Below are 11,153 nucleotides of genomic sequence, written 5' to 3'. Positions count from 1 at the left end.
TGTAGCTTTATTTAAGCAACATGCAACTCTGGGATCAACACGAGAATTGATCGTTAAAGATGATGGTTGTAAATTTTCAAATATTTTCACTAAGAAAATGAGTCCGATCTTCAATTCTGGAAAAGTACGTCATTGCCGAGTATCTGGATGGGTATATGACAAAGACTATCTTCACAATTCCTCGTCACCAATGGATTATCGACGTCGTGCCGCCGAAAGTTTGATGAAAATATCATTGCAATTTTTGGAAAAATTAGATGAATTAAACGCAGGACAACCAAAAAAGAAGAACAAGCCATTCTCTGAATTTCAATTTAAAAACGGAATACAGTGTTGCAGCAACAAGAGACTAAGAGGACAACACTCATGATTATAGTTTGATTCAATTAATGTATATTAAGTTTAATTTAGAAAAACTGTAAACAATTTGGAGATGAAAAAAAAAATGAAATAAAATGAAACAAAATTAAAAATAAACGTTTTTTTATTTTAGAAATAAATTGAGTTAACAAAGCTTTTTTATGTCAGCAAGGGGACATTAGGAGGAAGAGAGCGCTGATATTGAAACAAAATTTACTACAAAATACAAATTTGAAATTTGGTTTTGAGCTGAAAAAATAATCACATAAGTAAAGAATAATGCCACAAAGTGAGCCAGTGTTTTTATGCATTTTTATATTGGATTGCCACTTCACGTGTAAACGAATGGAGAAAACATCAGGAGTACCAAAATAAAAATGCCCCGGCTCACTCGTTATATGAAAAAGGGACATCCTTTTCCGAAAATCATCACAGTTGAGTAATTTGTGACTTGAGAATTAAACTGTCAACTTATCATTCGTTCATAAGTGGACGTTTCGTGCCTTTCGCCTCGAATGTAAAATACCGTACTGCAAATAAAAATCACAGGCCTTGTTCATATTTAAAAAAACGGAAAAATAATTTTTGACTTTTACTTACGTCATGATTAGGATACAGACGAGATATATAATTGCACTAAAGAAATTGAATGCCCCCGCATATGTATCGATAGTGTTGTCATAGACGAATGTGTAAAGAGGCACTGCCGCAATTGGAGCTAATAATTCCATTGTTGTTACTACAGAGAAAACCTTACCAACTTCGGACGATGGAACCAAAGACGCTAAATAGGAATGACACAATGGAAATCCAACAAATTTGAGCATCACAATTACCGAAGCTGAAAAAGGTCGATGTTCAAATGAGTACAGGACATTTTCAAATTTAGCGTCAAAACTCACCAATGTATAATTGAATTGAATTATTAGCCAGACCGATAATAATGAATTCTGTCATTGCACTAAACCAACCGATGAGTATGACCAATATATCGGGCATTCCAAATATTTTGTGCAACATATAAGTTCCAGCAAGATTTCCGAAAATCTGACAAATTACGTTGAAGGCAGAATATAAGGTATAGTCTGTTTGCACCCATTTGAATTGTTGTCTCATGAATAAGCTGTCTACCGAACCGGCACCAGCTATAATTATTTTGTTCAGAGAATATATTCGGCGTATTTTGCGATTAAACATTTTTTACCAGAACCGAATAGAGCCAAAACCAGTGAAAAGATTATGAGCCAAATAAGAATTCGCCCGTTATTATCACGTCGCTTAAAACAAGTAGAAAATAAGTCCTCTGCATGTTTCCAATCAAAAAGTGCTCCAAATTTCTCCTAGATTTTCATAAAAATTCAAATAATTCAATCGCATATCTTCAAAATAAAATTGAAAAGATTTCGCTTACGATGCAACTAATTTGCTCGATTTCAATTTCAATACTTTCACCAACAAAGTAATAAACACACGTTAAACCGATGAATATACACAAAGTTGAGCATCCAAATGCAACTGGTGTCGAAATATGGATATATACAAAGATCAGTTTTCCTATAATGCTTCCAAGTAGAAGAGTCGCTTCTAATCTTGCCATTCTGTTGACGATAATATATTTAACATAAAAAAATGCAGCGGCAAAAATCGTATGCAAACCTAAGGCTACGATCTTGAGGCGCTGAAATGTCATTGATGTAAGTGTACACTCCAGTGATTAGCGTTGATATGCTACCGAGTACTGAGGCCGGAATGAATGCCAATAAGTAGAACCATGGATTAATTTGATAAAAATACGATGCAATCGATATCATACACAAAAGAGCATAGCTGACAAAAAATCCTACCAAACCGAATCGAGAGAAAGACACAAATTCAAATCTCTTATTTACGAAACGAAAAATGTTTGCTTACCAAAAAACGAGCTCAATAAAAGAGGCCTCCGTCCAAATCTATCCGACCATTGTATAATGAAGAAGCTTACAAATACGGGAAAAATACTTCCTAAAACAGTCCAAACCATATTTATTTTCGACACATATATTTCCACTTCTGTTTCCAAATCCTTTGTTGAGAAATAAATAATTTGAAAAAGAACATCTATTTGTTGACTTTATTTATTTTACCTTAAGTTCTTTTGGTATTTCTTTGTTTGCAAGCAATCTACAGATGGATTCGTTGCTTTTCAGCATACAACTTTCGTATATAATTTCAGTTTGAAATACTGCTGTGACTAAATTTGAGGAGAAGGATAACATCAGAAGCGACAATTGAAGCGAATACATATTAGTTGGTTGAACTGGTTCCATTGCGGTCAACTTTAATGACGGTTGACCTTCGTCTTCTTCTTGATCATCGTCGATATTTTGTTCGCTCAATTCATTTGGATTATTCACATCTCTGTCTCTTGAAACACTATCAGAAACTATATCCACCATATTTGGTTTTATGAAATCAATGACTTAAAGCAGTCTCCGCTGGTCCAATATATTATTTTTATTTCGTTCTTTTTTTTCGATCCTTGTTTATATTTTGCAAATCTCATACTTATTTTTACTATTAAGTAGTATGATCATGACAGTATAGTGCGTATTTTTTCTATGTCAAATGCTCGCATACATACACACGAATGGCACATCTTTTTATGACATTTGCTTCAGTTTCACGCTGAAAACTTTCATTTGACACCATTGAAATAATTGAGATTTTCGCCATTTCGGTGGAAAATATTGTTCATTTGCAAATTACTAAGACAATAAGTACTATACGACAATTACCAAACAATCCGTTTTCATTATATTGAATTTGGCGCGTTGACATATACATCATATATGATAATGACACTAGTCATTAGTGCGCTTGTGTGTATATGAATAACCAACTTCAGTGCAGTTGATGTATTTGTTGAGTGATTAAGGTAAACTGTCAAATTAGGTGCTTTCCAAACATTCAAATTGTTGTCAAAGTCCTTTCTAATCGCCGCATCGAATTCATTTGTAATCGGTGCGTTGTGAGAAAAACATCTTTCAAATATTTCGTTCAGCTGGTGGAAAAAAAGCATTTAAGAAATTACACGATGAAGATAGCAATCGAAGGATGTGCCCATGGTGAATTGGAGCGAATTTACGATACAATTGCATTAATTGAACAACAACAAAATATCAAAGTGGATTTGTTATTATGTTGTGGTGATTTTCAAGCGACCAGAAACCAAAACGATCTCGAATGTATGGCAGTGCCGAAAAAGTTCCAAGATATTTGCACATTTTACAAGTGAGTATTTAAATTTTTGGTCATAACCTCAATGATTCCATTTATTTTCAATTTCAATTAAATATTTCGATTTATTTTCAGATACTATAGCGGTGAAAAAGTTGCTCCAATTCTGACAATATTCATAGGTGGCAATCACGAGGCATCGAACTATTTACAAGAATTACCGTACGGTGGTTGGGTTGCACCGAACATTTATTATTTGGGCTATGCTGGCGTTGTCACATACAAGGGTATTCGAATCGGTGGTTTGTCAGGCATTTACAAGGGATTCGATTATTTCAAGGGACATTTTGAGAAGCCACCATATACCGCCGATACAATGCGTTCTGTTTATCATTACCGACAACAAGAGACATTTCGGCTGCAACAATTATCACAGCCAATTGATATAATAATGTCACACGATTGGCCAACCGATGTCTACAACTATGGAAATACGGCACAATTAATCAAATTCAAACCACATTTTCGAGATGAAATCTATGACAATAAACTCGGTAGCCGGCCACTATTTGATTTATTGAAGAAAATTCAACCAACATATTGGTTTTCGGGTCATTTACATTGTAAATTCTCCGCTGTTATTCCACACGACAATGGGAGCGATACCAAATTTCTGGCACTTGATAAATGCTTACCGAATCGACGATTCTTGCAAGTAATTGATGTTGAAACGACACACACTGAATCAGATCGATTGCAATACGATTTGGAGTGGCTTACCATTTTATATACGACAAAACATTTAACACACGTTAATTCGACTCCAAATTATATGCCTGGCCCTGGGAATACAACGTGTCGATGGAACTTTCAACCGACTGATGAAGAGAAAAGTCTGGTACTCAGTCGATTTTGTGGAAATTTGAACATACCGATGAACTTTCAACGCACCGCACAACCATACAATCCGAATAACCGACCACCAATGACACAACAACCAAAACCAGTTCGAAATCCACAAACCATTGAATTTTGTAATATACTGGAAATTGATGATCCACTAAATTTGGCCGTGATTTTGGCGGGTGGCGAAATTAATGTATCTGACTATCGGGATGTGGCCAATGCTTCAATTACATCTGATACTAGCTTAACACTGAATGACAGCGATCGACTAGATGATCTATCTGAAAATAATACGCTAAATTCGTCGACAGCATCGTCGGGCGGTATAACAAATTTAACGCTACTCAATCAACGATTGTCGTTATTTGATTCATTGCCGGCACCGAAAAATTCACTCAACGAATTATTGAATCCAGAGGAAGCCGATATTGACTTGAGCGACGATGATGATGCAAATGATAGCGTTGATGCCGTTCAAATTGATACAGATATTATTATTGAAGAGGACCGATTGACGAAAATCGATGACAGTCATGTGGAAGACAACGAACTGAGTGGGATTGATGAACAAATTGATACGGTGATGACCACCGAAAAACGACAAATCAACGACGAAAACCAAACCGAATCAACACAACCTTCTGTGAAAAAAATCAAACGACGAAATGCCGCAATATACACGGAAACTGAAGACTAACACATATAAAACCAACAATACATTTTATTTGTTTACACAAAATTCCTTTTAATTTCAATTTAGCTAAAATATTTTTTACGTAATATTTTTTTTTTTTTTTAAAAAGTAGAAAAAATGAACACGTTTATTTTTAATTGAACATAACAAATACAAATGCAGTCAAATAAACAAAAAATTCCATTAATATAAAACAAATGTCATGAGTAATTCAATGGAGAAATTTTTGATTTGGTGTTGACTTTTTGAGAATATTTTTTTTAGCTGAAAATACAAGTCTTCATTTTACTGTCAATTTCAGTTCCGATTTTTTTTTTCTAAAAAATGTTTTGTTATTAAAAAAATAAAAAAAAAATAATATCGAAAACGAATCTTTCATTATAACATACCATGCATTACCACTGTCAGACATTAATTAATTAAAATTTTTAAAATATCTCCAAATCGTACGTTAAACACTTAAACGTTTAGTTTTTCAAATAACAAAAAGAATACTGCTTCACTTATTTTCGCCTATTATTTAACGTAAAAATTTGTTATGTGGGCGCTGGTGCAACGCCAAAAGCTGTGATGAACACATTCACTGTTGTGATTAAAAAAATGCCAATAATTGTAAAATTATTGATTTTATCGGCACGGCAAATTTGCTCTTTATTTTTAACATTGTATCGACTGTTCAAAATCAAACCGACACCGACCGCAACCTAAAAAAATCAGAACAAAGTGGAAAAACAATACGATGTAGCGAATGGAGTTATTTGAAGGGACAAAAAAACCTCTCTATAATGGAAATGCAAGGGACGTTACTATCTTCTCGTTAACTGGACGTTCACAATTTTGGGATTTTCCATTATAGCCAAGTTTTTAATGAGGTGAAACATTTTTATTTGTGATTTTTTTTTTGTATTCGCAAAAAAGTAGATTTTCTTTAAGAATTTTCAATTAAAATGAGGTGGATAAAAATAATTGAAAATTCCCGTTTTTTTTTTTAAATAAAATGTTGTTGGTGATTTTTGGTGTAAATTTTACCTGTAAAATCAAACTGATTGAGATCGAAATCAAACTGAACCAGTAGTACGGATGTACTTTATATGTTTCGACCACATATCGCAATTGATTTGCGTTCGCCGAAAGTAGCGCCAAATCCATCATACCTTGTGCTAAATTCTTTTTTTGTTGATAAACATTGATGTCGGGCACGACTTGTGGATTTCCAGCTGAATCAAATATCTGAATAGAGAGACAAAATCAATTACATTAAAATGCATGAAACAAAAGTGCATTATTCTCATGTAAACATACAATTTTATTGTTTAAAAAACGAAAGTAATGACTTACCACGTTTGGATTGAATCCGGGTGCATATGGGAACGGTGGATTATTGTCATGAGGAACATTATGGTCATTATGGTTGTGATTTTGATGGTGATGTTTTGCATCGTTATCGGTATCAGCTCTTGTACCTACAAAAAATCCATCATCTACACCTGAATTGTTTGAATCGTTATCATTTTGTGCAACATTCTCATCCGAATCGCCTTCGTTATCCAATTCAGTTTCTATTTTTTCGTTTTCAAAAGCAGGTGCACGAAAATAATATTGAAAAAAAAATCAAAATTGGATTTATCAAAAAACGAAATGAAATTAATTTATTAAAAAATGATCTGAATGAATATAAAAATGAAAGAAAAAAATCACCGAATTAAAAATACAAAATGGTGCAAAGCAGTAAAATGTAACAAAATTCCATTGGATTTGAACTCACGTTTTTTATGGTTTGTATTTGTCACCAAAAGCGGTTCAACGTCATGTGAATTGCTTGTTACATCTCTTTCGGTTGGTGGTGCCTGTTCGAATGACAAACAAACAAAAATTGTTTCATTTTACATAAATGCCATTTGGAGTATATATAAAACTGACTGCGGTCTCTGTGGCTCGTTTGTTACGATGTGATGGTGAATGTGAACGTGAACGTGATCGAGATCTCCGACGCGATCGTCCATTCTGGCTGTGATTGCTCCCGTTACGATTATGACCCGAGCGTTCTGCATGACCCGACCGATGTCGCCCGTCTACAGCCAGCTCACCCACTCGCAATGTATTGTGTTTATTTGCGTCGTTCAACTGCTCCACATCAATATTCACTTGATCAGCCGCTATCGACGACATTTTTTTTCTTCTTCTTCTTCAACAAAAAAATTCTATGTGCGGCAATAAAAACATATTCACGATTACAATGTGCATGGAATTTATATATGCGAATTTATCATCGAAAAAACACAAAGAACTTCGACGCATATCATGCTCACTTCCTTTACAGAGTTTGTACTTTGTAATAAAAAAAAAACACAACGTAGCATACATTGGAGCGATATATCAAAGTTGACTACAGTCACCATTGTCATTCGACATGTAATTACAATTAGTGCCTTTTTTGTTTGGATTCGATTTTATTTACTATAAAGCATTTAACTTTAGAATAACATCACCTTTTAGAAAATTGTATTTGTAAATTAGCTTCGAAAACTAAAATAGTGAATTCAACTTGATAAAAAACCAACATGAGAAATTCCGGTTTTCTGTATCGTTGTGTGTTTCGAAACGATCAATATTTGAATTATTTTTGTTACTTCATATCATTTTCTTTTGATCGTTCTGTCAGATGTTATTTCAGTTCTTCTTCATTTCGTTAAAAATACATGCTGCTTTAGTCTTGCCTTAAAATGAGCGATACATTAATTTGACCAATTAACGACTCACTCTTAAAATCATCGAACGTTTTAATTCCGAAAAATGGACAAATGAATCATCATGATGTATCGAGACAGAGAGAAAGAGTGACAGACTGAATGAAGGAGTGTTGCATTGATATTCTCGAGCAAAAAAAATCATCTTCAATTCATTTCGAAACAAATAAAACGTGTGAAGTCATTAAGAAGCAAAAAAATTTCAATGAAAACGCATAATATTTATTTTGGAAATTCTTTTAATCAATCGGAAATGATTGTTTTTGTAATTACATCAAACGAATTTTATTGTTTCTAAAACAAATAGAGACAATCAAGTATGATGCTATAAATAATTACATGAGAATTTCTGATTCTTGGAAAAATAAAATTGCAGATGAAATTTCAAATGAAAATGAAATGATATCGCCGTTTTTATTCAGTTCGTGCGGCGACACTGTCATGTTTTACCGTTTTCAAAAGAAAAATGCTGACACATCAAATTGTTTGCCAAATTGTCATTTTCAAATTACAAACAGACGCTGTGTTCTTTTTTCTATATCGTTTCATCGCATGATTTTCAATGGGCATCGAAATTCAAACAAATAATGCACACACGATTTGTCACTATAAAAAAGCATAGTTAGATTCCGATGCGATATGATCGTTTGGTCAAATGCCGGGCTCGATCTGTTTTATTTATAACTCGAATGAACTTGAACTAACTTCTCATTTGATGTTAATTTTTGTCTCTTATCTCGCAGCGTGTAGCGTACACATAGCAATTGATGTTTTACTGAAAATATATGTGCTAGTGATGATGCGATTCATAATAAATCGAAACATTGTTGAATCCCAGACCGTTGAATACATTAAACGAAAATTATTCAAGCGTTTCTCTACAATTGAAGCGAAAAAGGGAAATAATTTAAAATTATCGAAGAAAACGCAGCACTTTTACAAATAAATATGGGAATAGAAAAGTTTCTCATCGTTCACATATTAAAGAAGGCAGTATATGTGATCAAATGGTGAAATTTATATAAAAAATGAAGAACTTTTGAACTTGACCGTTTTTTCGTAATAATAAATGTGTCCTTTTCCATCGTCGATATTGCGTAACTGGTTTTTAGAAATTGATATTTCATCAGAAGTTCAAGTCCACAATTTTCAACAGAAAATTTTCATTTTTTTGAATTACCCGCAATGAAAGATCGAAAATGGGTGGCAAAAATCAGATCGAATTATTTCGATATGCGTTAACAAAAAAACTTGACCGAACAACTCTTACAAACTTTAATTTGTAATACAACGTAAATGTCAATGAAATCATGACCAATACGTTTTCAACTGAATGTTTTCACAACTTACCCAACGTTTTACACAAAAAATTAACAACCAAATTATGTATGTTTACACTTCAAATCGTTCTTGTGAACGTTGTAATTATTCTCTCATATGTTGTTCCTTATGTGTTGTCGCTATTTCTACAGCAGCACGATGACACTGAAATATTGCGTCTTTCTAGCACCGTGCTTGGTATTCAACTAAAAATGAACGAACAAAAACTGTGCTTTGTGTGTTGGATCGCATCGATTCTCGTTCGTTAGCCGACTGTAATGTGTGCAAACTTGTGTGATGTGTATAACGCATAGGCGGAAGAGAGTTAAAATCGCACAACTCAAAAAAGAGCTAACGAACATGCGAATCACTTGCTTCTGTTTGTTTTTTTGTGTTGTTGAGCCGCAATGGCACTCATATGAATAAACACACACATACACATACGAGTGCGCGAGTCGCCGAGATTAACGACCCAGAATTATCATATACAACTGGTTTTTTTAAAAGTATTTTTGAATGTGAATGTGAACAGAAGAAATCTCATCACACAAAAAATTTAAAAATTCTAATTATATAAACAACTCTTTTTTCGACACTACTGACTCACTCAGTTCAATGACTTTTTGTATTTTATTGAATACACTCTACTATCGACGAAAAACGCATCAAATTTCCTTTATAGCGACGGACTTCCTTAATGGAACGCGGGGTTTTACCCCGCCAATTTACATTACATTATATGCTCCTTATGCCTTTTGCACAAAATGATGTAAATAATTGATGATTGACACGAAAATCGAGTGGGCAAAAAGCGCGCGGTAAAATAGGTTAAACCAGTGCACCGAATGAAGAAAACATGCAATGGTGTGTTGTTGTGCCAATTTACATTTGCCCAACCAAATATAGAATTCAGTAAACCCGATGTGTAATTCAAAGAAATCATCGACGTCACGTATAATTTCACTGTTGAAAGGCATAATGTGTGCATATGTGTATATATTTGCACGCAATTTCTATATTTACCGATTTATTAAATGACTTTTTTAAGTCTTATTTTGGAATTGTTAAGATCTCTGAAAGTATTCAAATGTGAAATTGTCCGAACATGGCCATTTATGTGGTTAAGACAATCGAAGAGTGCCGATACACGATGAGGGAGCTTCAATCTACAGTTTTTTTCGAATTTTGAAAAGTCATTTTTTTATGTTCTTATAATTACGTCGGAATTATGTCGGTTAAAAAAAAATCATGTCTATACTTTTACGGCACAACTACACTTTACGACATCCTCTTTAAATCGATTTTTTTGAGAAATTTCATTTTTTTAAGTTATGAAAATGATGGGGAACGATGAATTGGGGTTGGGGAAAGCTGATTTGAGGATCAAAAATATTGGACCTGTTCAGGATATGAAAAAAATCAGCCCCTGTAAAAGGTCAATTTTTGGGGACAAAATGGATATTATCAAGTGGTATCACGTCCAGATTTCAAAATTAACTATATAGATCAATAGTAAATGAAGAAAAAATAATTTGGTGAAAAGGAGGGTTGCCCCCCTTGGGTATTAGTGGGGGGGGGGAGTACCCAACTTGTCCAAAACCTCATTGGATCAAAAAGTGATGTATGGCAAAGTTGTTCAGAATGACAAGAGACATTTTTTAGGGTAGCTGCCCTCCCCCTACTCTCATCCCCTACGAGGTCTGGGATCTTTACCCCTTAATTTTTAATTTTTTCGATCAGAAACTTAAAAATTCAGATTAAACCTCTCTTAGGTGCTATCATGCATGGGTACAGTTGAAAAATCAAAGGGGGGTTAATTTTGAACATGCCAGCGCGTTATGCATTTATTGATGAAAATGTGTGTATTGAATACATTCGTCAGCGCGCGCGCGCTGACGAATGTATTCAAT

At 33.9% G+C, this 11,153-nt stretch overlaps 3 protein-coding genes across 3 annotated transcripts; 1 reads left to right on the top strand and 2 right to left on the bottom strand.

Annotated features, from left to right (window-relative positions):
- Positions 1-466: 466 nt before the first annotated feature.
- On the bottom strand, positions 467-2,917 carry LOC116351676 (proton-coupled folate transporter-like). Its single transcript, XM_031783810.1, has 8 exons — positions 2,484-2,917; positions 2,272-2,422; positions 2,017-2,200; positions 1,772-1,958; positions 1,565-1,700; positions 1,263-1,505; positions 961-1,201; positions 467-890 (listed from the first exon to the last, which is right to left on the bottom strand). The coding sequence occupies exons 1-8, from the start codon at positions 2,793-2,795 to the stop codon at positions 827-829; spliced, it is 1,518 nt and encodes a 505-aa protein (XP_031639670.1). The 5' UTR covers positions 2,796-2,917; the 3' UTR covers positions 467-826.
- Positions 2,918-3,279: 362 nt separating this feature from the next.
- On the top strand, positions 3,280-5,257 carry LOC116351673 (lariat debranching enzyme). Its single transcript, XM_031783808.1, has 2 exons — positions 3,280-3,630; positions 3,712-5,257. Exons 1-2 carry the CDS (start codon positions 3,434-3,436, stop codon positions 5,177-5,179), a joined length of 1,665 nt encoding a protein of 554 aa, XP_031639668.1. The 5' UTR covers positions 3,280-3,433; the 3' UTR covers positions 5,180-5,257.
- A 308-nt stretch (positions 5,258-5,565) lies between these two features.
- On the bottom strand, positions 5,566-9,509 carry LOC116351674 (GATA zinc finger domain-containing protein 14). Its single transcript, XM_031783809.1, has 6 exons — positions 9,274-9,509; positions 7,097-7,377; positions 6,942-7,023; positions 6,515-6,735; positions 6,206-6,406; positions 5,566-5,880 (listed from the first exon to the last, which is right to left on the bottom strand). The coding sequence occupies exons 2-6, from the start codon at positions 7,343-7,345 to the stop codon at positions 5,713-5,715; spliced, it is 921 nt and encodes a 306-aa protein (XP_031639669.1). The 5' UTR covers positions 7,346-7,377; positions 9,274-9,509; the 3' UTR covers positions 5,566-5,712.
- Positions 9,510-11,153: the final 1,644 nt, after the last annotated feature.

Source organism: Contarinia nasturtii, unplaced genomic scaffold, assembly GCF_009176525.2.
Source record: "Contarinia nasturtii isolate CC-2019 unplaced genomic scaffold, AAFC_CNas_1.1 Cnas_scaffold_5983, whole genome shotgun sequence".
Taxonomy (NCBI): Eukaryota; Metazoa; Arthropoda; class Insecta; order Diptera; family Cecidomyiidae; genus Contarinia; species Contarinia nasturtii.
Note: the sequence above shows the minus strand (reverse complement) of the source record. Positions and strands in the feature narration are given on the sequence as shown.